The 26,111-nt window shown below is 34.7% G+C and overlaps 3 protein-coding genes across 3 annotated transcripts; 1 reads left to right on the top strand and 2 right to left on the bottom strand.

Annotated features, from left to right (window-relative positions):
• Positions 1-1,205: 1,205 nt before the first annotated feature.
• Positions 1,206-5,860, bottom strand: LOC150101100 (astacin-like metalloprotease toxin 5). The gene is made up of 6 exons (XM_090401102.1): positions 5,801-5,860; positions 5,589-5,665; positions 3,564-3,639; positions 3,150-3,267; positions 1,637-1,812; positions 1,206-1,508 (listed from the first exon to the last, which is right to left on the bottom strand). Exons 1-6 carry the CDS (start codon positions 5,856-5,858, stop codon positions 1,285-1,287), a joined length of 729 nt encoding a protein of 242 aa, XP_090257228.1. The 5' UTR covers positions 5,859-5,860; the 3' UTR covers positions 1,206-1,284.
• Positions 5,861-10,013: 4,153 nt separating this feature from the next.
• On the top strand, positions 10,014-16,000 carry LOC150101099 (astacin-like metalloprotease toxin 5). Its single transcript, XM_090401105.1, has 6 exons — positions 10,014-10,083; positions 10,196-10,254; positions 10,848-10,923; positions 12,988-13,105; positions 14,734-14,909; positions 15,713-16,000. Exons 1-6 carry the CDS (start codon positions 10,023-10,025, stop codon positions 15,940-15,942), a joined length of 720 nt encoding a protein of 239 aa, XP_090257231.1. The 5' UTR covers positions 10,014-10,022; the 3' UTR covers positions 15,943-16,000.
• A 3,083-nt stretch (positions 16,001-19,083) lies between these two features.
• On the bottom strand, positions 19,084-25,052 carry LOC150101098 (astacin-like metalloprotease toxin 5). The gene is made up of 6 exons (XM_090401103.1): positions 24,945-25,052; positions 23,950-24,023; positions 22,071-22,137; positions 21,044-21,158; positions 19,561-19,736; positions 19,084-19,392 (listed from the first exon to the last, which is right to left on the bottom strand). The coding sequence occupies exons 1-6, from the start codon at positions 25,003-25,005 to the stop codon at positions 19,160-19,162; spliced, it is 726 nt and encodes a 241-aa protein (XP_090257229.1). The 5' UTR covers positions 25,006-25,052; the 3' UTR covers positions 19,084-19,159.
• Positions 25,053-26,111: the final 1,059 nt, after the last annotated feature.

The following is a 26,111-nucleotide window of genomic DNA, read 5'->3' as shown; positions in this document are numbered from 1 at the left end:
TTCGTGTAATTTACAATTCAAATGTGCGTGATTTAAATCAGATTTCTGGAGTTTATCGTTCCTGTATTATTGTAATTACTGTATTTTAACTTATGAAATGTTCAAGATTAGTTTTTTATGTTTGAGATGAGAAGAAACCACATCTTTGAGAAACTTTAATTGTTCCGATATATATCCGAAAAAAAACTAAATATTCTAGTCGACTTTACGTCAACTGCAACAAGACTAATTTTACTTTTAATATCTGAATCCAGATAATTTCCACCAACTCACCAAGGTGGTAAGTCTGCTCAAGTCTTGACCTTCTTCTAGGTCTTTTTACTGCCATTCTTGTATCACGTTAACTTTTCCTTTCTCACTTTGTTTAAATGACCATACCACCTAAGATTGGCACTGCTCACACATTTCTGAATGCTAACATTACCGAGTTCCATTTTAATATCTTCATTTTTAATATGATTTTGTCAACGATGTCCCCTGTTCACTCTTTGTCGCGCTAGCTTGTATCTTACGCCAGACAGCTTCAAATACACAGTTTTCAGTTTTATTGATTTCCTGTACCTTGGGTTGCAACTCATCTGATATCATCAGTAATACCCCCCTCCGGAGTCTGTTTGCTCTATCCGCCCTAAAATACCATAACTTTCACTTTGTATGCTAATAACACCCTTAGTCAACCACGTCTCACTAATAATAATAATTTTCTGCCAATAGGAACTAACCAATGCTAAAATTTCTCCTTCTTGGCCCTGATAATCCTGGAATTAAATCATACCAACCTGGCAGGCCCATAATTAACCTTATGCCTTGTATTCACAATCCCATTCCTATTTACAACCTCACAAACTAAAATAGCATTTCTCCCCAGTTCACACTCATTTCCTTCATTGGCTTCACTCACTACATACATTCAGAAACTGCACCCCATTCTTCCTGCACAACCGTCCTCCCTCATACTGTACTTTTCTCCCTTCAGATCAGTACCTGCCAAAACAACGAACTCTTTCGCTTAAATCCAGTGGGCTAAAAAATTAAAATAAAATTTAATTAAAAAAATTGGGATAAAGATTTCTTAAAACTTTCAGATTTTAGTGGTAATTGTTATTTTAGAAAAATATTTATTTGTAAGTAATAAATATTCTTTTCATGTAACTTGCTATAATAATTCACGAATTTATTGGAAGAAAACGTGGATGACGCCATGATGACGTTTTGATTTGTCTTTATTATAAAATTCAGAACTTTTCAACGATGTTACATCATAAGTACAGAATCTGAGACCATCTACCGGCAGTTGTATAACTTGTTTATACTTTGGACATTGCTCTCAGATAATTCTGTTTTGTCGTATACTTCTCTCATTATAACTCCTTTGGGTCTCGGGGTCATCGTTTTTGAAAAGCCATCTTTAGAGAATGCAGTGCGACCGTACAGCATGATGGAATCGAAATCAAATGGAGCCAGTAATCTGTTGCTAGGAGGGAGTTTTTCGAATTGGTCTAGGGCCCCTGTGAAATAAAAAAAAAAAATATGTATATATAAGAAAGCTCTGACTTTAAAATGAAAACCTTATTACAAATCGTTATGGAAAATATTTTATATAATATTGATAGTATGGACACCCGAAGATATTTACCCTCTTCGATGTTATTCCAATTAATTATCAAATAATCATCCCTATCTGAACGATTTTGTTCATGATCAAAACCAACAGCATGCCCTAGTTCATGTATTATAGTCCCTATGTCGTAACATCCCGCGTCTAGAGACACATCTTGAGCACCCCCGTACACGCCAAGATACGAGTAGCATCTAAAAAAAACATTAATAAATTACAAGACATATGTTAATAATTGGTAGAGATCAAGCATGAAAAATATCTTATATACAAGCCTCTATGAATATCTGTATGACGTCATTATGCAGTTTATTCAGTTTACAGAGTTGCATTTACTAACATTTTATACCCGATATTGCATACGTTATACAGTACGAAAGAGGATATGAAAGGAATGCTGGAAGAAGCGAGAGTGAAGAGGGAGACAGTGCAAATTGTTAGTGTATTACTTAGGTATAATAGCACTGGATTACGAAGAAGGGATATAATGGCAAATGATTCGATGCGCAAGCAGCGTGATGAAGCCTAATACTGAGAGTGCTGGAAACTACATCATCATGGGAGGAATGTTCAGAATGTATGCTTCACTGCGACAAAGTCATGCAACTGTGTTGATAATGCAAATATGATAAGGATGAAAGGATCGCCCCCTATGTATGTGCAAGGATGTCTGTGTAAGTGACGCATTATATACGAATAGAGTCTTAAGTTATCCAACTAGGTAGCAACACTACAGAGCTGAGGGTACAAAAAAGCATGTAGGTAACTTAGGTCTGCAATTTATGTCTGCCAGGAGAAACAGGAAAAAAAAGTTCCTACTTACTAGAGATTTTGGTCTTGGTGAATATGATGGACCCTCACATCGTGGACATTTGGAAGACTTCGGGTCTCAGAGCCATATGTGATAACTTGTATCGAGTGTAAAGGGTACAGTGTTAGGATAGACAATATAGGAAGAGAGAGTTGTCTGGGCTGATCGGACGATTTCAATCCAGTTGAGGTAGAAAGCTATGGCTGAAATAATATTAACGAATTTCCAGCTAGCAGTCAGTTTGAAATTATTTGGTGTCAGTTGGAGTCTAAGAAGATCAAATACGTATTTGATCTTGTTAGAAGATCAAATTTAAGCCCAGACAAACCAAAGGACTTCATCGAAACCGAGTACACAGAAAGTATAGAGGAACAAGAACAATATCGAAGTTGCCGTCATCGGTAATCGCTATTCATGCAATTTTATCTTGGATTGGAGAGACATACATCGTTTTAGGGATGATGAACGCCATTGAAAGAAATAAACCTATAGTGAAGATGGGTAAATGAATCTCTTGAGATGGAAAAAAGAACGAATCAATCACCGATGCAAAGAATTCATGCTAAGCCCACGTTACAAGTCATGGAAAGATTGAAAGTAGGTGAACATTGCTGATTAGAGTGAAAAAAAAAGTTCCAACAACAACTGGTAAGAACCCACATTCAGGCGTTTTCTTCTTCGTAGAATATGTATGTGTGTGCGAGCAAAATTTCATCTTACCCATCTATAGGACGTATGTTGAGGTAATCTCTATCCGTCTGTTTTCTTTGTACAAATTTTATGCACGTTTTTTTGTGGTATTCCTCCATCGCATCCAATATTTTGCTTTGGTAACTCTCTACAGGAAAGAAATTATTATATTATTATTAATATAATTAAATCTTGGATTTGAATATTCTCTAAACTGAATTTATACCTAATAGTTATGGGCACATTAATTACAATTAAACATCACTTCAATCGTCACTAATCATATAACTGGCGAGCAGCAACCAAATCTCAAAATTAGTAATCCATAAGTTTTTTAGGAAAAATTTTTTTTTTTAAATGAATTAATTTGTTTGCTTTATGTAGAGCGTAACTTGCAGTAAATTATTTGTTATATTTTAGAAACTCAAGGTTTCGAATACTCACTCAAGGAAGGGTTAATTTCATAAGGAACGACACCCTTGGGCCATGTATCAACATACGCAGGAACAGCATTGCGGTCCTAAGAACAAGATAAAAAGAAGAAATTAAATGATTATTAGAAGGCAGTACATCTTATTAATGAAAAAAAATCTCATAGATGGACAGAAAGGAATCACAATGATGTACTCTTTTTTATGTCTCCATCTTGTACTGATTACAATAGAATTGATTAGGCAGGAATTCTTTAATTAAAATATTGAAGAATTCTGTTGTGGAAATCTTCTATTTCCTTCATCCTAATTTTTCAATCCATGCCGGGAGTGAAGTGTGTGTGTGTGTGTGTTTGGGGGAGAGGGGGGGATTTCAAATGCAATGAATCCCGTGCCTTATCTTACTATTCCTGTAATTACAGAAATAGTAAGTGTAACAGCTGTCGTTTAATACACTAAACGACATCTGTTCGACGTTTCATGTGATAAAATACAGAGGAACCTTTGTTTCCCTCTGATAAGACGTGTACAGTCACGAAAAAGCTGATTGCGCAACTCTACGTTTGTTGTCCATCCTCTGTAGATATGCTATGTAAGCAAATAGCTCGGTTGCAATAAAACATTAATTTAAAATATTTTTAGTTTCTTGAGTAAAAAAATACCTCAAGGGCTCACTTTAGTGAGTACGGGAGTGGCGAACCCGAAGTACCTAATGCTGGACCATACCTTTATTTCATGTAATATACATCTGTTATATTATCTATAGGATGGTCCCTACTCTTATTTCTTTCGATCCTTTTCTTCTTTCTTGTTCCTTCCCCCCAATGCTATTAGAGTAATCGAGGGCTAGGGGTGATTCTTTCAATGTTTCTACTTTTTTCACCTCTTCATGCATAGAAGGCAACGGGAAATCAATATGCTTCTACTTTTTCCCTAGTTTGGATGAGCAGTAAAGATGGGATGGAAAGAACACTGTTAAAGAATATTATGCAAAGAAAGACTAGATTTGCAGGACATCTTCTGAGAGGTTCTTCGGGACACCTGACAAGAACTATATTACAAGGGAAAGTTGAGGGAAAGAGAAGACGTGGAAGACCAACTAAAGAGTGGTTTAATGACATCGTGGAATGGACTGGTTTAAGAATGATGGACGCGACAGACAGAGAGAAATGGAGAAGAGCTGCTCATCTGCTGCAACCCTCTTGCTAGAGGATGCTACTGGATGACGACGAGTAAAAAAAAAAGAAAAAGAATTTGGAAGTAATATCAGGGTAACCAAATCTATCAGAGGCCAGTATATCAAGTCTGTTATTCGCATGTGTTCTACAGCTGATTTGTCTGTTCAAGAGTTTTAAAAAAATCGACTGTGGCAGCAAAATGATCAGAAAGTTCACACTTGATGGTCAAATACGGAATCTAAACCTTATCTTAATTCTTAGTTGTGCAATATTTAATTTTATTCTTCCAATAACAGATACTCGGTAGTTAATTTTTATTTTATTATATTTTTTTTGCATGAAAAGATTGTTACTCTGTCATATATTAGTATTAGTATCTAAGCCTTAGCGTGTGCGAACTAAGGTTTAGATTATCAGGAAATTCTACCAACTTTAGAGACCGAACATGGAATTTGAAATTTCCGAGCGTGGAGACTTCCACCTTCCAATAAGTGGGATGGCGCACTCATAAGCTGGGCTACGATACTTATCTGTCACTTAAAGATATTTACAAACCATCTATGCCTGAGGCAGAATCTGAACTAACATCCTGTTAATTGGAGAGGGAATATGCTACGATTCCATCCAGACCACCAAGATTTGACAGAACTTCACAATTTTCATCTAAAAATCCTAGAAATGGCGCACCTTTGAACTTTGTTTTTTTTCAAGAAGAAGAAACCAGTTTGTTGCCAAAGATCGATAACTATTAGAATAGAACCTGGAAGCTCTTTCTTCAACAGACCTAGTGCTACTATGCACTCATCCTAAAAGACGCAACATTATCTCACTAAAGAAGAAGAAATGGTTATTCTGCTTACCCTAGAGACGTCAATTCCTGCAATATCCCCTTGATACAGTGCTTTGTTTTCCAATAGCCGGTTTCGTGGGTCCCCACCTAACAAAATTTGAATATTATTTAGTATTTTTATGGTTTTTCTCCTCCTCTTACGATATTAAAAATAACTTTCAGAGTTTCTTGCTGAGTAATAAAGAATAGTACATAGAAAACAAGTTGGGGGATTTCACTTACCTTTCCCATGTACCGCTGCCAACCCCAAAATGAAAACGATTGCAATTCTCTCCATCATTGCATTACAGCAATCACTTGTGACGTGGTGTTTTTATAGTGTTTCTTTGAAAGATAGACAATGGGAAACCTTCCAACTGTTTTCCCGAGTCAAAGTCTAATAGTATTGATAATACACAAGGTGTATAGGGTGGTCATATTTAAACATGCTAACAGCTATTTTTTTTTAGTCCTTCTCAAAAAGAATTGTAGATTCCTTCATGAACGCAAAAGAATACGGAACGAATATGGTTTCGAAAGCGAGCAGTCTTTCGGGTGAGATCAAAAACTAACAGTTTTGTCAATAATTTTTTCTTTGGTTTGTGGACATTTCAAAAACGACTTCCCTTGTATGAATCGTTAATGTCTTTAATAGATAAGTTCTAAACTAAGCTGACAATTACCATATTAGTGGCCATTTCACAAAATATTTGATCGCTGTATGGATAAATAAGAAATAATCTCAATTATGGATAATATTGTTATTCACTTTCAGAGCATCATGGCATTCTCTGCCATGATGCTCCAAAGTCCAAATTATATGACACATTCCCCACATCACATTATTATTATTATTTGGGCATCTTCCACTACTCAAACATTTTCATCTGATGAGAAGGGGGTGTTTTGATTCGTCGCTTAATTCTGTAGCTTCTCCATACGATCTATCGGTGTACATGATGTTTCGCTTGTACTCAGCAATCTTTCTTTGAAAATTTCACCAAGTTCAGAAACAAAGTTATGGCAAAAGCCAAAACTTTGAAAATAATCAAAATGAAATACAATATTAAAATGAAGATAATAAAAATATTAATGAAATGAAGATACACTGCTCTACAAAATTAACTAAAGCTTGGAAACGTGTAACTCGAGTGTATTTGCGGTGCAGGACAAAATTTGATGTGGTGTCTAGAATAATGTTGAACGGGTATAAGGGACATTATAATATAGGTGTGTAAGAAGTAAAAAATCACATTAGAGAAGTCGACACGATAAGTTCGAAAATATAGTCACATAACATCAATATGGGGAAAGATCCATCCTCTCTAATGCTAAACAGGCCTGGCAGTGGGGAGTGCCATGTTCGATGGGGGTCTATAAGATTCTGTGACAAACCAATTTCGTTCATACACCACACCAGACTCATTTCCACTTTTAGCTCACCACGGGAATGAGGAGGTGGCTGTGGACATTGAACGCGACATCCAAGGGCATTCCATAAATGTTCGAATAGATTTAAGTGTGTTGATCTTACTGGCCACGGTAGTCATTGGCTATCTTCAGTTTCTAGATACTCCTCCACCATTTGAACTCTATCAGCAGTAGCATTTTACCCCTACAAAGTCGCACACAGGATTCGAGGATTTGTTCTTGGTACCAGTGGGCAATTTTGGAATCTCTATAGTGAACATGAAGAGGAATGTGGCTGTTTATTATTCTGCTTGGCACGAGGCGCACTATAAATGTCCTATTCGTTGAGTGATATATCGCATTCCCCGTGTTCTCCAGATCAAACAACACCTACAGTCCGTTTGTAATTTAAAATGGGACTTATCAGAGATGGATCTCATTTATCAGGAGCGCAAATCACGTTCGTGATACCAGTTACGACTTCGACGAGCTCTTGCCACTGGTACCACATTAATGGGATGTGATACTAGCTTTCTCTCATAGAGTCCTCAATCTTAGGCCACAGCAAACTCAACAGATAGTCGGTGGCAAGACATAACAGGGTTCCGTATTTCTGTTAGAGTTACAGCGAGACTCTTTATGGCTAATTCATCAAACCCATGCTTTTTCAATAGCATCAATTTGATTAATTCTTTTTCTTAGTACATATTCTTTAAGTATTAATTATTCTTCGAGAGGATTCCCGATTTTTTTTATGGAATTTATTTCTAGGAATCTTTTATTTTCCTCTCAAACGCAGGCAATTAATAGACAAAGTGCACTGGCCTCATAGCCTTAGCAGTTTCCCCTGTTAATTCCAAGCAACACCAATGAAAACGATAAATTTTCTTCATTTGATTGCAGCAACAATGTTCTTTGGCTGAAAAGGCCCGGGTTAGAAACCTCGGAAGGACGTGGCAGTGTTTGAACCTTCAGAAAATTCGGCAAACAAGCCAGAAGAACACACGCTTTTAACAGATTTAATCCACTGTTCTCACAGCAGTTCTATAGTCGTGCGTTTAAACCATAAGAATATTGTGATGTATGGGAGATTATATTATGTTATACGGTATTGCTCTCCATGAATAATTCTTTATTATTATTATTACATGACACCTCCAGGGAGTCCAAAGACTCATTGAGGGAGGGCACCTCCTCTACAACTCCCTGTCTCTACCAATCCACCAGCCGCAACTACCTTCATCATCTACACCGACGCCATCTACGGCCGACCACCACTAGTATTTTCATAAACAAACATCCATGCCCAAGGCGGGATTCGAACCCACAGCCTTTTGGCTGAAGAGCGGATACGCTAACCACTAGGCCAATCATGCCGGCGTTTCTTTTTCTTTCTTTCTTTTTTCTTTTTAATGCATCACTCTTCGAAGGTTATGAAGCTATCGTACATCATTTAATACCGTCGACTTGTCAAAGGATTAGATAATTCTAGAATATCCTAATTTTCAGTCAAATATGATTGTTCAAGCTATTTCAAATCGCCAATAAATAGGTTAGTGACCTCGCAGTGGGTTCGAGAACTGTTTGTCATTTGATCACTTTCACAAACATTGAATTCGAATTCACATATGGCTTGGATAGTAGAAAACTGTATTAGTGAATGCCTTTTGACAGAGCAAAAAGCAGTAATAACGCTGTTTGCATCGCCTTGGACAAGAAGAATTTTGGCAGAAGTTCTGTTTCTGTTCCGCTTTTGGGTTAGATTGGTATAAGGAACTTATGGCGACATCGATATTCTTAGTTTTTATACTACGAAGTAATATTATTGAACTGATAGAACTATAGCGATCATAGTCAGCTGTCTTGTGTTGCATGGCAAATAGACTAATTAAATAATAATAATAAAAAACACACTTACACACTCCGTAGAACAGTTTCCTCTATGCTAACCTCTATGCTACAAAAGTAGATAGCGAGTACGTTAAGGAGAATGTGATATAAATCCTTCCGCGCATGCCTCACATTATCTATCAGCATTTGCCTAATGCCATAACAACATCCATGGATGCTAAAGTTTTGCTGAAGCAACGCAATCCTTAGATACAAAACCTATATTCTGCACGAAGGCAAAAAAAAAAAAAAGTGCGAACGTGCGGCATCTCCTTCCCTCTACATCAGGAGAAACTGAGTTTACGAGAGGAAAACTCTGCCACCTCCGTACATGGAACTCACACTCATTTTAAGAAGCCCTCATAAAGATCCTCGCGTAGTGAACAGGTTTTGAACCCAACACTCTTTTTAAAACTGCACGTGTCATTCTCGGACTGAGAAGTCGATTGGAGAAAGGTCTTGAACGATATGACTAGACACGAGATAACTAAATTTCACATTTAGAAGAATTTCAAAAGAAAATTTCGCATTTCGCCAACATCAGTTCCTGCAGTAGGATTCAAACGCACAGCTTTTAAGCTAGGAAGAGCGAAATAGGGGCATCATCAGCTTATACTCTATTAGAATCTATTAACATGTATCGGATCGAAGCAAATTATTTACATAAAGTAAAACACAGTGCAATATTTCCAAGGAGCATACTATTATCTAATAATTTTTAATACGCTGTGTTTTTCATAGATTGTATTCTTTAGATTCCTAGGCTAATAATGGTGATTATTAAAATTCTGTTACGAGACTATAAAGACAGAATTAATTACCATAACCTAACTACATTACTTTTCATTTCTTTTTAAAGTCATCCTCTATTAAATCAAGAAGCTGTTGTCAGGATTAAAAACATGTCTATAGCAATTAATGTCAGCCATTTTAGATAAATTCTCTGACATTCATTTCATATTTTGTTATCCGATTCTTGTTTCTAAATGCGAGCTTTTTATTTTATTTTATTTTCCCTTGAAATGTGTGAAATCCACACGTGTGAAATTCCTTCAGCAGGTGTTGTCATTCCAAAGAAATGAAGATAAACAACTCCTAAACAGGGCCATAAAAGTGGGAAAAAAAGTGCATCCTAACAAAGACGAACCACTGATTCCAGCAGAATATGAATCGTGTCTGTTTCGCTGTATTACTGGTGGTAGCAATAGCCGACTGCCATACGTATGGTAAGATGAAGACATTTTTGTTGTTTAAGCTGTTTAAGCTTTCTAATATGGATTAAATTGAAAATTGCGTTTAGATAGAAATCATTCTCATTTTTTTTTAAATTAACAATAGGTTATCGGCAGAATCTCGATTTGTTTGAAGGAGACATATTAGGCATTCATAATTTCGAGGTACTGTATTTTATAATATAATTAACGTATTAAAATTTTGGTGTAAGACTGAGCGAAAGAAAATTCATGTTAAAATAGATGAAGCTTATAAAAAGTATTTGTATTTTAAACATAAAGCGCTTTTAGAATATATTTACTTAAGACGAAGTTATTCTTTAATTTTATAATTAAATAACAAATGTAGTAATATTGAATGACACGTTTCTACTGTCAATCAACAAATTTCACGAATGTACCATCAAGTACGAAGCAATTTTAGGTTCTTTTTAAGTTAACACTTGAAATGTAAAGTAATACAAATTACTTTCAGACATTTTATATCTTTTATTTAAAAAAATATTGTTTCTTCTATAAAATAATAATAGATACTGAATATTATTTTGTAATTGTATTTATTTTCTAAAATAAAAAAAAAACAGAATATACCATTTGATTTTTAACAAAATAATAATACTTAAAATTTTATTGGAAGCTTTTTTTCTTTGAATACGAAATTTGTATTTCGAAATTTGAATACCTATGCTGAATATTCAAATTACCACTAAACTGGCATCGATGTGAATTTTACTTCCATAACTATTTTCCCATTTCAGGAACGAAATGCAGTCGTCAATGAGAAGTTGAAATGGCCCCAGGGAGAAATTCCTTATGTAATCGATAATTCTCTCGGTAAGTAACAAACCCTGCAATACGAATGAATGAAGCGAAATGAGTTTTTGAAAATACAAAAAAAAAAAAAAGAAAAAGAAAAAAAAAAATTGTATTCTATTCTTGAGTGATGAATAAATTATAGGTATTAATTCACAATTTCATATAACAATCTTAATTTATAAACTCAATTAAAGATAACAATTAGATTAGGTCTCAATTAAAAAAAAAAACCCAGTGTGTTATCCGGATTAAACTTTCCCATATTTTTGACAAGGATATACAGTCATTTTGATTCAAGTTAGGGCGTTGAAGTAAGGCCTCAGCACTCTCTTTGAATAGGCGTTCGAATTTATAGCGACATCTGTGTAGAAGGCGAGTCTTGGACCAGAAAATGTTGTGGCTTGTCTCTATCCCTGTCTCTTATCGGATTTGTTGTGAAGAATGTAGGATTGATGTTTTTGTATTCTTTTTTCTATAGAGCGTCCGGTTTCTCCAAAGTACGACAGATTGCAGGAACTTGATACACACCAGGCAGAGACGCAGTTGAGCGTTTATTTTTAGAAGAGGAGAAATAGGTGGATATTTTGTTAATAGGGATATAAGCGGATGTTAAATCATATTTCTTCAAAATTCTTGAAATTGGTTCTGAAATCCCGGAAATATATGGAATTGGAACTCGACGTATTGAATCTTTGCTGTTTTGGATTGGATTGTAAGAATCGAACAGATGTTGTGTACTCTTTTCGGAGAAGCCATTTAGTTTCATGCGATGTTTGATAGTTGAAAGTTCTTTCTGTAATTCATGAGGAGTTGAACAATTAGTTCTGGCTCCTTGAAGTAAACATATTTATGATTCCTGTGTTTTGATAAGGATGATGGGAAGATCGAGAATATAACGTCCAGTTTTACTGGACGTTGACTGTAAACTGTTGTTGTCAGAATACCTGAAGGTGAGCGGATGAGAAGGATGTCTAAAAAGGATAACTTGTTGTCTTTTTCAATCTCCATGGTAAACTTAATACGAGGATGTAAGGAAATGATTTTGGCTAAAAAGAAAGGTAAGGAATCTCTGCTGTGACGCCACACTGAAAAGATATCGTCTATATATCTAACCAAAAAGGATGGTTGAGGGAATATAGATAAAAAAAGGACTTCTTCTAGATGTTCCAAATAAAAGCAGGTGAAAGTGGACTTCCCATGGCCGTTCCTTCCACTTGGTTGTAGAATTTGTTTTGACACGAGAAATATCCAGAGTGCATCACGAAATCGAATAATTTTACGATATCTTGTGGGAAGATGTCAGCAAGTAATTGTAAAGTCTCTTTGAGAAGTACATTAGTATGTAGCGATTCTGCATTGAAGCTCACCATAAGATCAGTAGGTTGTAATGATATTTTTTAATTTATTTAAGAAATCCAAGGAGTTTTTCAAAACAGAACGTGATTTGCCTATATGTGATTTCAATAATTTCGCTAAATATTTGGCTATGCGATGAGTAGGTGAATCAATACAGTCCACTAGGACGGAGAGGAATGCCAGTCTTGTCCGTAAAATCTAGGAGGTCTTGCAAAACGTGTTTTTAACCTTTCTATCGTGTCTGCATCTAAGCATATCACCTCATCTAGAAGGGAATTTAATTTCTTCAGTTGCCTGTTAGTGGGTTCGTGATCAAGTTCTTGGTATGTTGAGCGATTTCGAAGTAAAAGAGAAATTTTTCTTCTGTAGTTTGAAGAATCCATAATTACTGTCGCTTTTCCCTTGTCTGCTTTAGTGATAACAAGGTGACTGTTGTTTGTTAAGGAATGTAGCGCTTTATTTTCAGAAGAAGATATGTTGAAAGATATGGAAAGGCCTTATTTATCTAGAAACAAGGACATCAAATTTGCGGTTTAGATGTTGATTCTGTTTTTTATATGAATGTTGTATAGAGCGTTTAGCCACATTAAGAACTATGTCAGAAAGTTGTGAGTCTAAGTTAACGTTAAGTTAATAATTTTTTTAAAAAAAATTGTATCTTTTGTTTGTGGATTAATTTCCTCTGGAATATTTTTATTTATTTGCTTATTTTATTTTATTTTATAGAAGGAGAAGAAGGAGTAATCATCAGAGCGATGGAACACTTCGAGCATCTTACATGCGTAGATTTTGTTGCCAAGACGACAAATCACGAAAACTTTATCAATATAAAGAGCGGTCGAGGGTAAGAAAGAATTTGAATAATGTGTCACTTTTCGTTATCAAAAGACTGGGGAGCTTCAATATAGATTACTTAAAATGTACTCACCTACAGGGGGGGGGGGTGTCTTAAAAGTTATAGCTGAGGGACCACAACAACCAGCTCAATCTGTGTCTATAAAGTTGCTTTGCTATATTCTGTGGTCGTTAATAAAGTGATATCATACATGATACTTTAAAATATATACTGCTAATTTAATATATTTTTATGAAATAATAGCGCAAATATTTCAATTTGAATTTTTAAGTATTATTTTAAATACCTTAAAATTTTATCTAAAAATGAAGAATATGCAAGCTACTTATAATTTTTTCATAATGAGAATTGATATAAAAGTTACTTTGAAAGTATCTAGCTAAAGTATTTCCTAAAAAACGTCTACACATCCCAATTCACCAGGGGCGAGAAATTCATGCTTGCTCTTGTTATCATTCAGGGAGTGAGAGGTGCGATTGAAGTCTGATTAGCGGAATAATGAATTACTGACCATTTATAATTATATATTTAGAAATTTATGTACATTTAATCACGCAAATACAACATTTATTTAACAATTGATATTCCATCTTTTTTCAATTTAGCTACTTGAATACAAATTCTACCCTACGGTTCTTCTTCTTGAGCGGGTCAATAACATCGTCATAAAAAGTTGATTGTAACTTAATTTTCTCAAGCAACACGCACACTTGTAAAGGCTGGCTGAAGCTCACTGACTAGAGCTACGTTGACTGCGTATGGCCTGTGTTTAAGCAACAGAGTGAGACGACGTGAAATGGCTATGCGCGCGTATAAAATCACAGTGCTGCTGCGAGGACCTGGAAGCTCCTACAACCAAGCAAGCCAAGGTAGCTTTGACTAGACGAGCAAGCATCGGCCTTCGATACACAACGCAAAGGTCAATTATTGCCGCGCAAGCTTAAGACGTCTTCTGTCTACAAAAATAAAAGCCTAAATGGAATGCTTATAAATGCATGCATTTATTAACAAATAAATATTACTTCTTTCTCAATTAATGAACTTGCGCAGCAAGCATAGCAAGCAATTTACTGGTGCAAGCAGCTGCTGACTATGATGAAACGGATCTCTACAAACAAAAAAGACCTCAAGCTATCCTGATTTCAAGAAACGATCTATAATCCCCTTGCCCTCTCAGGGCAAGCATATTGCTCATAAACGTTTTTCTTCACTGTATCCATTCAGACAGCGGGGAATATGAAAAGCATCTTGCTTCACCCTTGGAGGCAGTAAAGTTGAAGTATATCTAGCTAGATGCGACATCATGTTTTACTTGATTCCGTGCAAACGATTTCTTAATGACAGCAAGGATATGATGTAATATAATAATAATAATAATAAAAGAAATATAATAAAAATACAACAGTGATCAATGTATCAGAAGTCAAATTCTGTTCTTTATGTTGACCTCAAAAGAAATGAATAGTAATTTATTGACCCAAATATCATTTTATCGGTACTGGAATTTTACCCAAGCTGGGAATATTTCTAATCCAGTTGTAATCTGCGCGATTTGTGGAATAACACAAATTTAGAATAATCTCTCATCGTAATTAACAGTTATTTCTCTTTTGCAGTTGTTATTCATATGTCGGCATGCAAGGAGGCGAACAGGAAGTTTCTTTAGCACCCGTCTGCCTTATTTTTAGCACAGTGGTTCATCAGCTAAACCATGCGATTGGTTTCTTTCACGAACACACCCGATCTGACAGGGACGAATATTTAAGGATCCACTGGGACAACATACAACCAGGTAAGAATGAGCACAGCCATATTTCGAAAACATATCACTATTTTGAATTATTTACAAAAACGTTATTCGGCTTATAATTGATTAATGAAAATGGACAGCAGTTTTATTATTGCAAATAAGGAAATTCCTCTTAAATTTCAATAGAAATAAAAGTGAATACCAGTTCACTGGAGTAGCGACCATGGAATTTTTTTTTTTTAACCATTCAAGTATATTTTATATTTCAATTTCTCTGCAGCGCTGACTAGATGAAATGTATATGAGATTAGTACCGACAAGTGTCGCCATCTAGTGTTCCTAATTTTCATTAGAATGACTGTTTGTTCGGCAGTCAATTGTTTTTTCTCCATTTATGGGAGTAAAATGACAAATTTTGTAAGGGACAAGAAACCATATTCAGGAGTTGAAGATTTAAAGAAAAAAAAAATCTCAGGAACCAGCTGAAAAAAGCGTTGTTCACTAGAGTTAAATCTATAAGTTTCTTTCGTCGATATCTGACACGTGATCTAAAACCTGATGAGGTGTGGAATATGTCCATTAATAACGAAAAGGCCTGCAAACCTTAATTTAAAAAATAAGCAAAAAAGTGTAAAATAATCACAAACTGTTAATAAATACGTAGCAAGTGACTGGATAGAAAACAGGCTGACATAGTTGAGAAACCACATAAAATGTTAATTTTTAATGTACTTTTATTTTATTTATTTATTTTAATTGAACAAGTGGAAGTATTTAATTCTGATAATCAAATTTATGTTTACTGAGATGCCAGTCTATTTTTTATATTATTATTATTATTTCAGGTTTGGAATCGAATTTCTACAAACATGCCCCCAGTGAGAATGACCTCCTAGGCATAAGCTTCGATTACAATTCCATCATGCTCTACGGTGAAACTGCATTCTCTAAGGATGGTTTCTCCAAGACGATGGAGGCAAAGGATGGAACAACGCTGAAGGATACAAACGAAAAGCCTGGTCTCAGCGAAAGCGATGTACTAAGGATCAAGAAGCTCTACCATTGTTCAACTTAAATTTATGATGAAGTTATTGAGTTAAAGACGAGATTAAAAAAAAAAGTGGAAAAATAAATCTTTATTTCATCTTTGCCTTACATCGAAATTACGCACACTGCATTGAAATTGAAGGCATTGCCAACATTGCGTTAATGTTAGTTGTAATTTATATTACAGACAGACTTTAACATAATCACTCTTTTCCATCATGGTAAACAGCAACAAATCTCAACTCATCATCTTTAGGAACTCTTGGATGAGTACAGAGCTCTCACGCATACCACCGAAATGTCATACCATATATTGTAAACAAATCATATGCCCCATTACTTTAAAATGCACCGCGTACAAGCAATATTAGATTATTGATTTAAACAAAAATGGATTGAACATGTAAACCGAATGGCCAACACGCGACATCCTAAACAAATGCTGAAATATAAGCCAATTGGAAAGAGAAGGCAGGGTAGACTTCAAAAAAGGATATTGGATGGATAATGAGACTGGAAAAGACCAATATGGTCTATACACCTAATTAGTGTTACGATGACGATGATTTTTTCCATAATATTCTTAAAATAAACAAATCCCATCCATGGAATCTTTTGTGGTTAAGAACCGTCCACGGAAACCATTGGAGCTAGCGGTACCATTGACAAGAGTCAATGTCATTGGTGTTAGTGAGAAAAAGAAGAATAAAACTTTCGAGTCTCCTCTAAACAATGTTTTATTTTTTTTTTTAATTTTTTTAAAAATAAAATTAGATAACGTATTCTACGCCCACAGATGCGAGAGTCTTCAACACTTCTGCGCATGTCAGAACAAGGGGAATCCATTCCGATATCAGGGTAATCAATGCATTTGGTGGGATGAGTGTTTATTATAGTACGTCGGAAAAAAATTACTTTTCTTTTACGAACATTGTCGTTTTTAAAGTGGGAACTATTTTGCTTGTATAACAGTTGGAAACTTTTACGTATGAAGCACGTGATTTTGCATGTTCGTGACCCATTCGTACATCGCCTTGTTTCTTTCTCCCCTTCAACATGAATTGACCCTTCTCGGTTCATTGTTAGCTGCAGATTTCGCATCTGTGGTCAAAAGGAATAGGGTTCGCATCAAAGGAATAGGGTTATAGTTCAAAGAGCGCACACACTGTTTGAATTTATTTATTTATTATATATATTATTTATTTTTTTAAATTTATTTTATTAAAAAAACTGGAAAATAACGCAACATATTTATTTATAACACCTCACCATTGTTGGTAGTTGGTTTAATATGATTTAATTTGCTAGCATTTGGTAAAAAAGTAATAGTGTACAGTTAGTATTGTTGAACGAGCTAAGTGGACACGTTGCAACATTCTGAAGTACAGCTAACATTAACAACAATTCATACAACGTGGTTTTATATAACTGCATGTGACTTGTCAAAAACTGTTTGTCCGTCAATCGAATATGCATACGAACGGAGTAACTGAAATAAAAAGCAATGCTAGTACTTAGAATCACACCTTTTTTTTTCATTATTATTATTATTATTTCATTATTTCATTATTTCACACCTCTCAAACACTAGGTGTTTGAGAGGTATCATCTAATTAAAACAGAGAAAAATATAATCTGAGTCATTTTTTTCTCTTTGCTGACTTCAAATTCGAAGTAGTACATGTAACTGCTTGTCAATAGCATTTTTTGTTTTTTCATTTGTAAATTCCACCTATGAAAAATTGTAACCCTATCTTGCACTTAATACTGGATATTGGAGGCCACTTCAGGACTTTTTTTTTTTTTTTTTTAATTTTAAATTCGCGAAACATTACTCGCTATAAGGGCGAAGCAAAAGGCTTTTATAATCCCTGCTATCTGATAGGGTGTGAAGGAGAAACGTTTTTGAGCTAAATGCTCACCTTAAATGGGTATGAAGATTATGGATCATTGCATGAAACTAAGATGGCTTTTAATCTTTTGTGCTTGAAGAAATCAGTCTCATCGTAGTTTGCAGCTTGTTAGACTAGTTTATTGAGGTGTGTGCATGATTTTGAAAAGACCTTTACTGCTAAAGATTGCAAGAAAGAGTAGATATAGGGGATATTTGTATCCCAATGAAGTTGGACGTGTGATTCTAAATACGCATGATAAACCATGGCGTATTTAGAATCACACGTAGACATGCTTTGCACTCGTTGCAATTTGGGGACATTAGTGTTGGAGGTGTGGCTCCAAGCTGGGAACGTATAAGTAATTACGGGAAGAATCATCAACTGGTAGAAAAGTACTTTGATTTTGGTGTCTAATTTGCTCTTCCTGTTGATTAGAGTGTAGAGCTGCGTGATGACTTTGGATGCCTTTGTGCACGAGGCTTTGATATGTGGGTTGAAGGTTAATTTTCTGTCCAGCAATACATGAAGATATTTGGCTTCTGATTGCCAATGAATTTTGGTATTGAGTAGGAGGAGATCTCCTTTACGAGATGTTGAACTTTTAGTGAAGAGCATGGCAATATTCTTTTGGGGATTTACTTGCAATCTCTATTTGGAGAACCATTGCTCTAGGTTGAATAGATTTTCTTGAAGTTTTTTGGTGACAAGATGTGGTTGAAGAGATCTGGCTAGTATTGCTGGATCGTCTGCGTAAGGGCTATAATGAATGTCATTGAATTGTGCGGGATGTCTACCACATATACTGAGAACAGTAACAATGTCGGCAGGGACCCTTGGGACACTCCTGCCAAGATCCGTCGCTAAGTTGAGCTTGTGCCGTTTAACTTGACCTGTATGTGCCTGTCGCAAAGATATAATTTTATAAGGTGGACCATATCCGATGGTATGCCAGCTGAAATGAGTTTGCATAGCAATCCACAGTGCCATAATTTATCAAAAGTTAAAAATTCGTAATACGCAAAATCTATATATACTATTTAATATGGAATTGTATGGTGTTTTAATTATTTATAAATATTTAGAGTTAAATTAGTCTTTAATAATTGTTTTCAAATATTATAAATATAATAAATTATTAATAATTTTTGAATATATTTAAAAAAAATTATTTCAAATTTATATTTGATAGAAAAACATGGACTGTGTAAAATTGTATTATAACCATTGAGAAGTCCTCGGTTAAAATAAAATAATAATAATAATAAAAAAAAAACTCATTCTGATTGCAAGTTTATTTTACTAAGTTCATATTTTCAGAGCCAGTAAGCATGCGCGAGACTTGTGAGCTCGTTACAAACAATGGTACAGATTTATAATTCTAGTTACATCCTTTTCTGATAGTCCTCTTTTTTCAGAGACTGCAGGAAGTCGAACGCCCTTTTTAGCTGAGATGGATGGCCGGTTTCCGTAGGCAGAATAGGCCCTGTCGCCGAACATCATTACGGAATCGTGATCAAATACTTCTGTCGTGACATGGTTTAGATTTTGTTCATCCTTCATTTTAATGAAATTTCTGCTTTGGCCTGAAAATAGCATTAGAATGAAATAAAAATTAATCAAGATACGAGAAGAATACAAACACACAAATATGATAGTCTTAAAATAATAAAAAAGATAAAATAATAATCATAAATATATATTCTTAAATTTTATATTTTATTATATCTACTTATATGAATGTCGAAACATACCTATTTCGATCCAGTTAAAGTTAATGAGCAAATAGAAATCCCGATCGGAACGATTGTGTTCGTGGAGAAAACCAAGGACGTGTCCCAATTGGTGGAGTATCAGACCAATGTTGTCGTTGTCTGCTTTCACGGTGAGTTTCTGAGCGCCACCAATCATACCAACATGTGAAGCGAAGCTAAAAATAATTTTTTTTTTTTTTAAAAATTGGTTTTTGAATAACAAATACAAGTAGTTTATAAAAATGTCTTATGTGAGGCTTATACGCTATTATTTATAGACATTAGACAAATCTATAAGGGTGGATCGGAATGCAAACAGTGTCGAAACGATATTGACGTCCATAGAAGACCATTTTTATGGATTCTTTGTGTGAAATTGCAATTGGTATTGTGCACAAGATGATAATTTCATACGCAGAATTTAAGGGAAAAATAAACAATATTATTTTAATAATATTAAATAATAATACTGTTTAATATTTATTGTTAAATAATATTATTATTATTAACAATAAATAAACAATAAAATAAAAATTAAATTAAAAAAATAAAATAAAACACCATAAGAAAACGGATATATTTGAAATATTTTTTTTTTGATTTTGTTCGTCATCCTTTATATTTGATATTTGATTAGAAATATCAGAATCCAATACCTTTGGAGGGTTATAATGGATGGCAATGCTTTCAGCCAATGAAGTTCTATCTGAGGCTCGGCTATTTCTGTTACTCTCCTGCCATGATCAGAGCTTTATCTCTACTCTACAGATAACGGGGAAGATGAAAAGCATTCTTGCTTCGTCCCTTTAAGCCAGTCCTTATAAGGATAAGTGTTTTTTTTTTAACGATGGTATCTGGGATGGATGAAACCCTGGGAGGGTAATGGATAGCAAGGCTGTAGCCAATGAAGTCCTAACTGGGCTTCGGCTATATTGCTGTTACCCTCTGTCATGATCAGAGCTTTAATAGCTCAATAACACCTTATTCCCACATTGTCCTTTACACATCACGGCGAAGATGAAGAGCATTATTGCTTCGCCCCTTTAAGCCAGTCCTCATAAGGACTATAAGTGTTTTTTTAACGTGAAGTACGTTATTTTTTTTTTTTAGTGATCATCCATTATGAAAGCATTCCTATTTTCTAAACAAGGTTCAAACCATAAGGATAGTATTGATTTCAAATCACGGAGAAGGTTTAAATAAATAAATCCGTTATTGGGTGTATCCTGTGCTACTTCGGGATCACTGGCCGTAATGGTCCATTGCGAAGGTAGTACAGAGCGAACACACCGAGAATATTTTAGCAGCCTGGTGTTTTAGATGACCTCGGATTTATAGAATTGTTGGAATAGAATTATTCGGTTAGGAATATTATGTTTATGTTGACTGTGATAAAAAAAAAAAAAACTGAGGACCTTGTAGCTGACAATATTTTTAAGAATAATAGAGAAATATATATTGTAAAAAACTATCGTTTACTCACCTTTCATCTGCAACTATTTCCACATAATCTCTTTCTCTAATTCTTGGAAGAAATGTCACACACGTTTTAGACTGAATTTCTGCCATGGCTTCTTGGATTCGGCTAATCACGTTTTCTAGATAGATAGATGAAACACACAGAGATTTAGTTTTCGGTATGAACAAATGTGCTACTATGTAAAGAGCTTGTTATAACATATTCATCTAAGTTTAATGTTCCACACCTATTTATACTTCCAAAGATTTTTCTATAAATCAGCTAATTTTACAGCACATGCAATCAGCAGACAAAATTACGTTTATTGGAAAGTCTACAGGGAAGCTGGGTCAATTTGTAACTTTGCCATCCTCCCTTGATACAAGTTGTACAGTCCCAGGAGTCCTTGCTATTACTGAAAAACAGAGTAGGCTTAGCTTAGTCCAGATTAATGTACTTTTCTTTTAAAATTAGTCCCATCTTGAATTCTATTCCCAGTGTAATGACTTTGCTGCTGCTAACATATTAAGGGACATTATATTATATAGAGGAGAATGATACCATTTCTTGTTCTGCTCAAATCAATCCAGATCTAGAATCTGTTTTTTAGACTTAAAACGTGATAACATTAAGCGAACTACCACCTTCGCTTGGGGTTTTCCTGCTTCTACTCGTCCACCATCTCAAAGAATCAACTAAATGATGATGATGGCGACTTACTATATTGTGAAGTTTCTTAAGACGTCGCTTACTTACTAAACAAACCAAAGATCGGGAATGAAGTGATGTGGTTGCAACCCGTCTTTTTATGGATATGGGAAATTTGCGTTGTGTGCGGATCTGTTGAGTAGTAGATGAATTTCAATTGAATACTCGGAATTTGCATGCCAGAGGGACTATTACATCAAATATTTGCTTTTGGAGACATTGTGGAAAATAAAATATTAATGAAAAAAACACTTTCTTCTGTATCCTGTTTGAGAATTTAGTCAACTTCATAGTCTATACGTTAAATCATATTTTAGCTATTTAATGCAAGAGGAAAACTCACCTGGTAAAGACGAATCTATTTCGTAAGGAATAATTCCATCAGGCCAGGGCAGTCCATCTTTACGATCCTAAAAAATAAATAGACAAAAATGAAAAATAACTAAAATAGAATCTAAACGTTCATTATTGAAACAAAGAAAGCCTTAGTCTCATAAACTATTATTTTCCCTCATATGCAATATACTGCTTAGCAAGAAGTCAACGGACACCATAGGGCGAAGAACGAACAGCTCACCTTATTAAGATGTAGACCTCCTTTTGCTGCGATGACTACAGTAATTCTACGGGGATGGGCGGCTCATGCATAGGCACTGCAGAACTGCAGCATCCCCAATTTTTCTCGATATATATAAATATATATATTAATTTATTTATATTTGCTTGTAATATTTACTTTTTTATCAACAATTCTCTTATTTTCTATAAAAATAATAAAAATCCATCTTGTAGCACTTAGGAGGGCGCTAGCAGCACTGTGTTTACCACAGTGTCATATTGTTATGTGTGCAAGCACATGCACGTCATAGTGAGATGCGAGCTATTAGCGTAATGAGGCACTGTCCGTCGCGCAGTTCCACTGTTGTTTATATGCACCAGTAGTAGATTGCGCCAGTAGTAGAATGTTCGTAGTGTTATCGTGTTTATTCCGTCTCTTTAAATATTTGGACATTACAATTAAAGACATAACATTTCTTATAGCTTTTATTTTAGAACATTATTGGGGTTATGATAATGGATTTTATTTTTAAGTAATTTTGAATTATACTAAATTGTATAATTTTATCGATAATAAACAATATTTTTCATGTTTAAGTTTTTTTAATTTTTATTTTTACCATCATTTTGATATTTTATCCAAATATACATACACTGCACTTAGAGTGTGTATGTATATTTTGAAAGTTGCAGCATCCCCACGATTTCAAGCCACGAGCCGCCACTGCCTGCGGGGTATACTTTCCACAATCACACGATAGCGATGAATGGGAATTTTGGACCATTCTTTCTGTAGGCATGTAATGAGGTCATACTGTTGTGGGGGTGGACGTCCTTTGACCTCATCCGACGCTCCAGTTCATCTCAAAGAGGCCAGTCAAATATGGTGAACGTTCGTGTCCACAAACCACGCAGTTACAGCAGCAGCCTTATAACAGGGTGCATTGTCTTGCTGAAACAAGCAGTGGTCAGTTACGTAGGAACGCTACAAAGTAGGAAGCAATGCATTGTCCAGAAGGTTTAGATACCATTCAGAGTTCAATGTTTGTGGCACCACAAACAGAGATCCAAACCAGGAAAAACAGGACCATGCCATCATACCTCCAGCTCCGAATTTCATAGTTGGAGTTACGCACTCTGGAAAGAGACATTCACTGGGCCTCCCTAAGGACCATAAGGACTCTCTGCGCTTCCATTTCAGTATGCTATCACTAATTGTTGGCGTGGGATGGCCAAATTTATCCACAGTTTACCGAACAGATAGGTCTGCAACATGGCATCCAATCACAACTGCTCTTTCAAACTCTGTCAGTTCTCTTCTCTCATCCATTGCACCCGGATACAGTTCCACTGACTTGGAAGCATCACATTCCTCCAATTTAATGGCTACAAACACTTGACTCGTTGCATGGCAAGATGCACCTTGCCCATGAGGGTGTCTATTGACTTCTTTTCAAGCAGTGTATGTTTTCGATCGGTTAACCTGGTATTGCACTAAGCTTCTTTTAGCTTAGCTTAAGTATTTGTCACATTATTTTGCGGGCAGACATATTTAACAAGAAGAGTTATAAATATTTCGAGAGAGAGAGAGAAAGATGAGATCAGTGTAATAAACTGCATTGAGAAGGAAAAAAAATCATGCGATAAACAATTCTCTTGCTTACTTCAGGTCTTTGAAAATCTAAAAGGTCACCTTCTAGAAAACGATTATTCTGCATTGGCTTATCTCCTTCGTTCACTAATAAAAAGAAAGAAAAAAAACATTGTTATCTTTAATTTTAATCATCCAGTTATAATAAGTTAAATATACCGTGATCAATTTTTTTTTCATTTAATGCCATTAAAGAAAGAACTATGCGATAGGTAGAAAATTGTTTTGATAGCACGTCGATTTTTGACGATGTGCTCCTATTAGCGGAAATACGTTGATTACTGAGCACATGCAAGTAAAGTTTTTTTTTTTTTTTTAACGCCGACATGCACACTGTGCAATTTTTCGATTCCAATCTGATACAATTTAAAAGAACCATACGCGATGACTACAACCTTATTTGTCACGAAGTTTCTCTTCGCTTACTCCCCCCCTAACTGTCTCGATGCTCAATGCAGTCTTAAAATAAAAATGATTTCTTTAACAATTTATTTAAGCTGTAAAAATCTGACTCGGTGATGACTGACTATTTGCAATAAAGAAGAATAACATACGATGATTCCAGTTTTAATCTAAAGATGTAGTATTTCTAGAAATTCCTCAAAAACTTTAGCACAACATTATTTAGAAGCAGGAAAGAGAACAATTCCACTAACCCAACCAACGAGACTATCCCTTGGCACTGAATGATGAGCTTACTGAAAAACGCAAGCACCCGATCTCGAAAACACAAATAGGACTATCGAAGAAGTGGCAAACCAACTATTAGATCATAAATTTTCTCAGTATAATATAATTGATGATTTATCCGAATTATGAGACTTTTTCGTTATTCATATTATTAGTCACTCTAATTTAACCCTTTTAAAACTATTGAATTACACAATTTTAGAAGGATGCCACATAATGAGAACAATTATATTTTCAAATTATATCTCTTATAGAAAACCTCCATAACACTGTCGAAAATAGTAACAAATTTTGTACATTAAAACATTTCCTACTTACTTGCATGACTGGTTGTTATTAAAACAGCCACCAACACAGCAATGTCGAGAAATAGTTTCATGGTTTCTGGCCAAACGTGAGTTCTTTCCTTTCCAAAAAGAATTTCGGCGATAGAGCTTAATCTTATATACCTTCTTATCCTAATTTTGTATGAATTTCTTCTCTATTAGCAGACGTTCGGTGTGAGACAGCAGCAGGTGCTTGTATCTTTTAAATCTTATCTCGTACTTTAAGTCTCAAGTTAACTGTGAATTGATGGGGTGAGAAAAGTTTAAAAATAGTGCAAATAAAGCAAGAGGACATTTGGTATTTTCACACAAGTACTTAAGTCACCACTAAGTTCCAATTATACTGCATTGTTTTACCTCTAATTAAGTTTTAAAATTTTTAAAATATTAATCGCACAACAGTCGCAGAATAATTTTCATTGTGTGTATATTTGGAGAATTAAGTAGTGATGAATAGGTGCCACCTCTTTGGCGAGGAAAATCAGGCTACTTAATGAGATTTTTTTTTTTTTTTTTTTTTTTTTATATTTTCAAGATATAAAATATTTAAAGGTATCTAAGATTATATAAAATTTTTGAGAAATTTAATTATTTAAAAATATTAAAAAAATTTGAGTAAAATATAAATATTATTTTTAAGTTTATAAATTATTTATATTATTTATACGAGTCAACACACCAAATCTTCCTGGGCAGAATTCTGACTTGTTCGAAGAAGACATTTGGCAGTCACTGTTGGTAGTCTTGGCACTTATTTATAAGGCCCAGACTTGTGTAAATCTTAAAGATAGCCAATTTTAAAATGGTGACGATTTTAGACTACTTAAACGATGAAATATTTGTGGTGTTCACTTCTTTATTGCAATGAAAGAGTTTAAAAATGTACATTTACATAATGGTCTTATTTATATCTCGTCATTTATCTTTCTTTTTTTTTTTTGAAATCGAAAGTTATCTGGAATGTGCAGTTAAAAATTGAAAGCTGCAAATCTTTTAAGAAACAAAATGGCTGACGTACTGAATACAAAGCAGTAATACATTCTAAATTCAGTACAAAGCTAGCAACTTGCATTAAAATTCGGAAAGTTTCTAAAATTCAATCTATTTTGGAAATGTTATTCTCTGTTATATTATAAATAACATAGTTATTTGATTATAT

This window comes from Typopeltis vanoorti, chromosome 12 (assembly GCF_054136105.1).
Source record: "Typopeltis vanoorti isolate ZY-2024b chromosome 12, IOZ_Tvanoo_1.0, whole genome shotgun sequence".
Lineage (NCBI taxonomy): Eukaryota > Metazoa > Arthropoda > Arachnida > Uropygi > Thelyphonidae > Typopeltis > Typopeltis vanoorti.
The sequence above is the reverse complement of the archived record's forward strand: the minus strand, read 5'-3'. Positions and strand labels throughout refer to the sequence as shown.

Coding starts and splice junctions, on each gene's coding strand:
- LOC150101100 (XM_090401102.1), bottom strand. CDS start 5,858: ATGATGGAGAGAATTGCAATCGTTTTCATTTTGGGGTTGGCAGCGGTA. Junction 3,268..3,563: donor TGAAATTAACCCTTCCTTGA/GTGAGTATTCGA, acceptor TCTTTCCTGTAG/AGAGTTACCAAAGCAAAATA. Junction 1,813..3,149: donor AACATACGTCCTATAGATGG/GTAAGATGAAAT, acceptor TGTTTTTTTTAG/ATGCTACTCGTATCTTGGCG.
- LOC150101099 (XM_090401105.1), top strand. CDS start 10,023: ATGAATCGTGTCTGTTTCGCTGTATTACTGGTGGTAGCAATAGCCGAC. Junction 10,924..12,987: donor TGTAATCGATAATTCTCTCG/GTAAGTAACAAA, acceptor TTTATTTTATAG/AAGGAGAAGAAGGAGTAATC. Junction 13,106..14,733: donor AATATAAAGAGCGGTCGAGG/GTAAGAAAGAAT, acceptor TCTCTTTTGCAG/TTGTTATTCATATGTCGGCA.
- LOC150101098 (XM_090401103.1), bottom strand. CDS start 25,005: ATGAAACTATTTCTCGACATTGCTGTGTTGGTGGCTGTTTTAATAACA. Junction 22,138..23,949: donor TAGATTTTCAAAGACCTGAA/GTAAGCAAGAGA, acceptor TTTATTTTTTAG/GATCGTAAAGATGGACTGCC. Junction 21,159..22,070: donor AATAGATTCGTCTTTACCAG/GTGAGTTTTCCT, acceptor CTATCTATCTAG/AAAACGTGATTAGCCGAATC.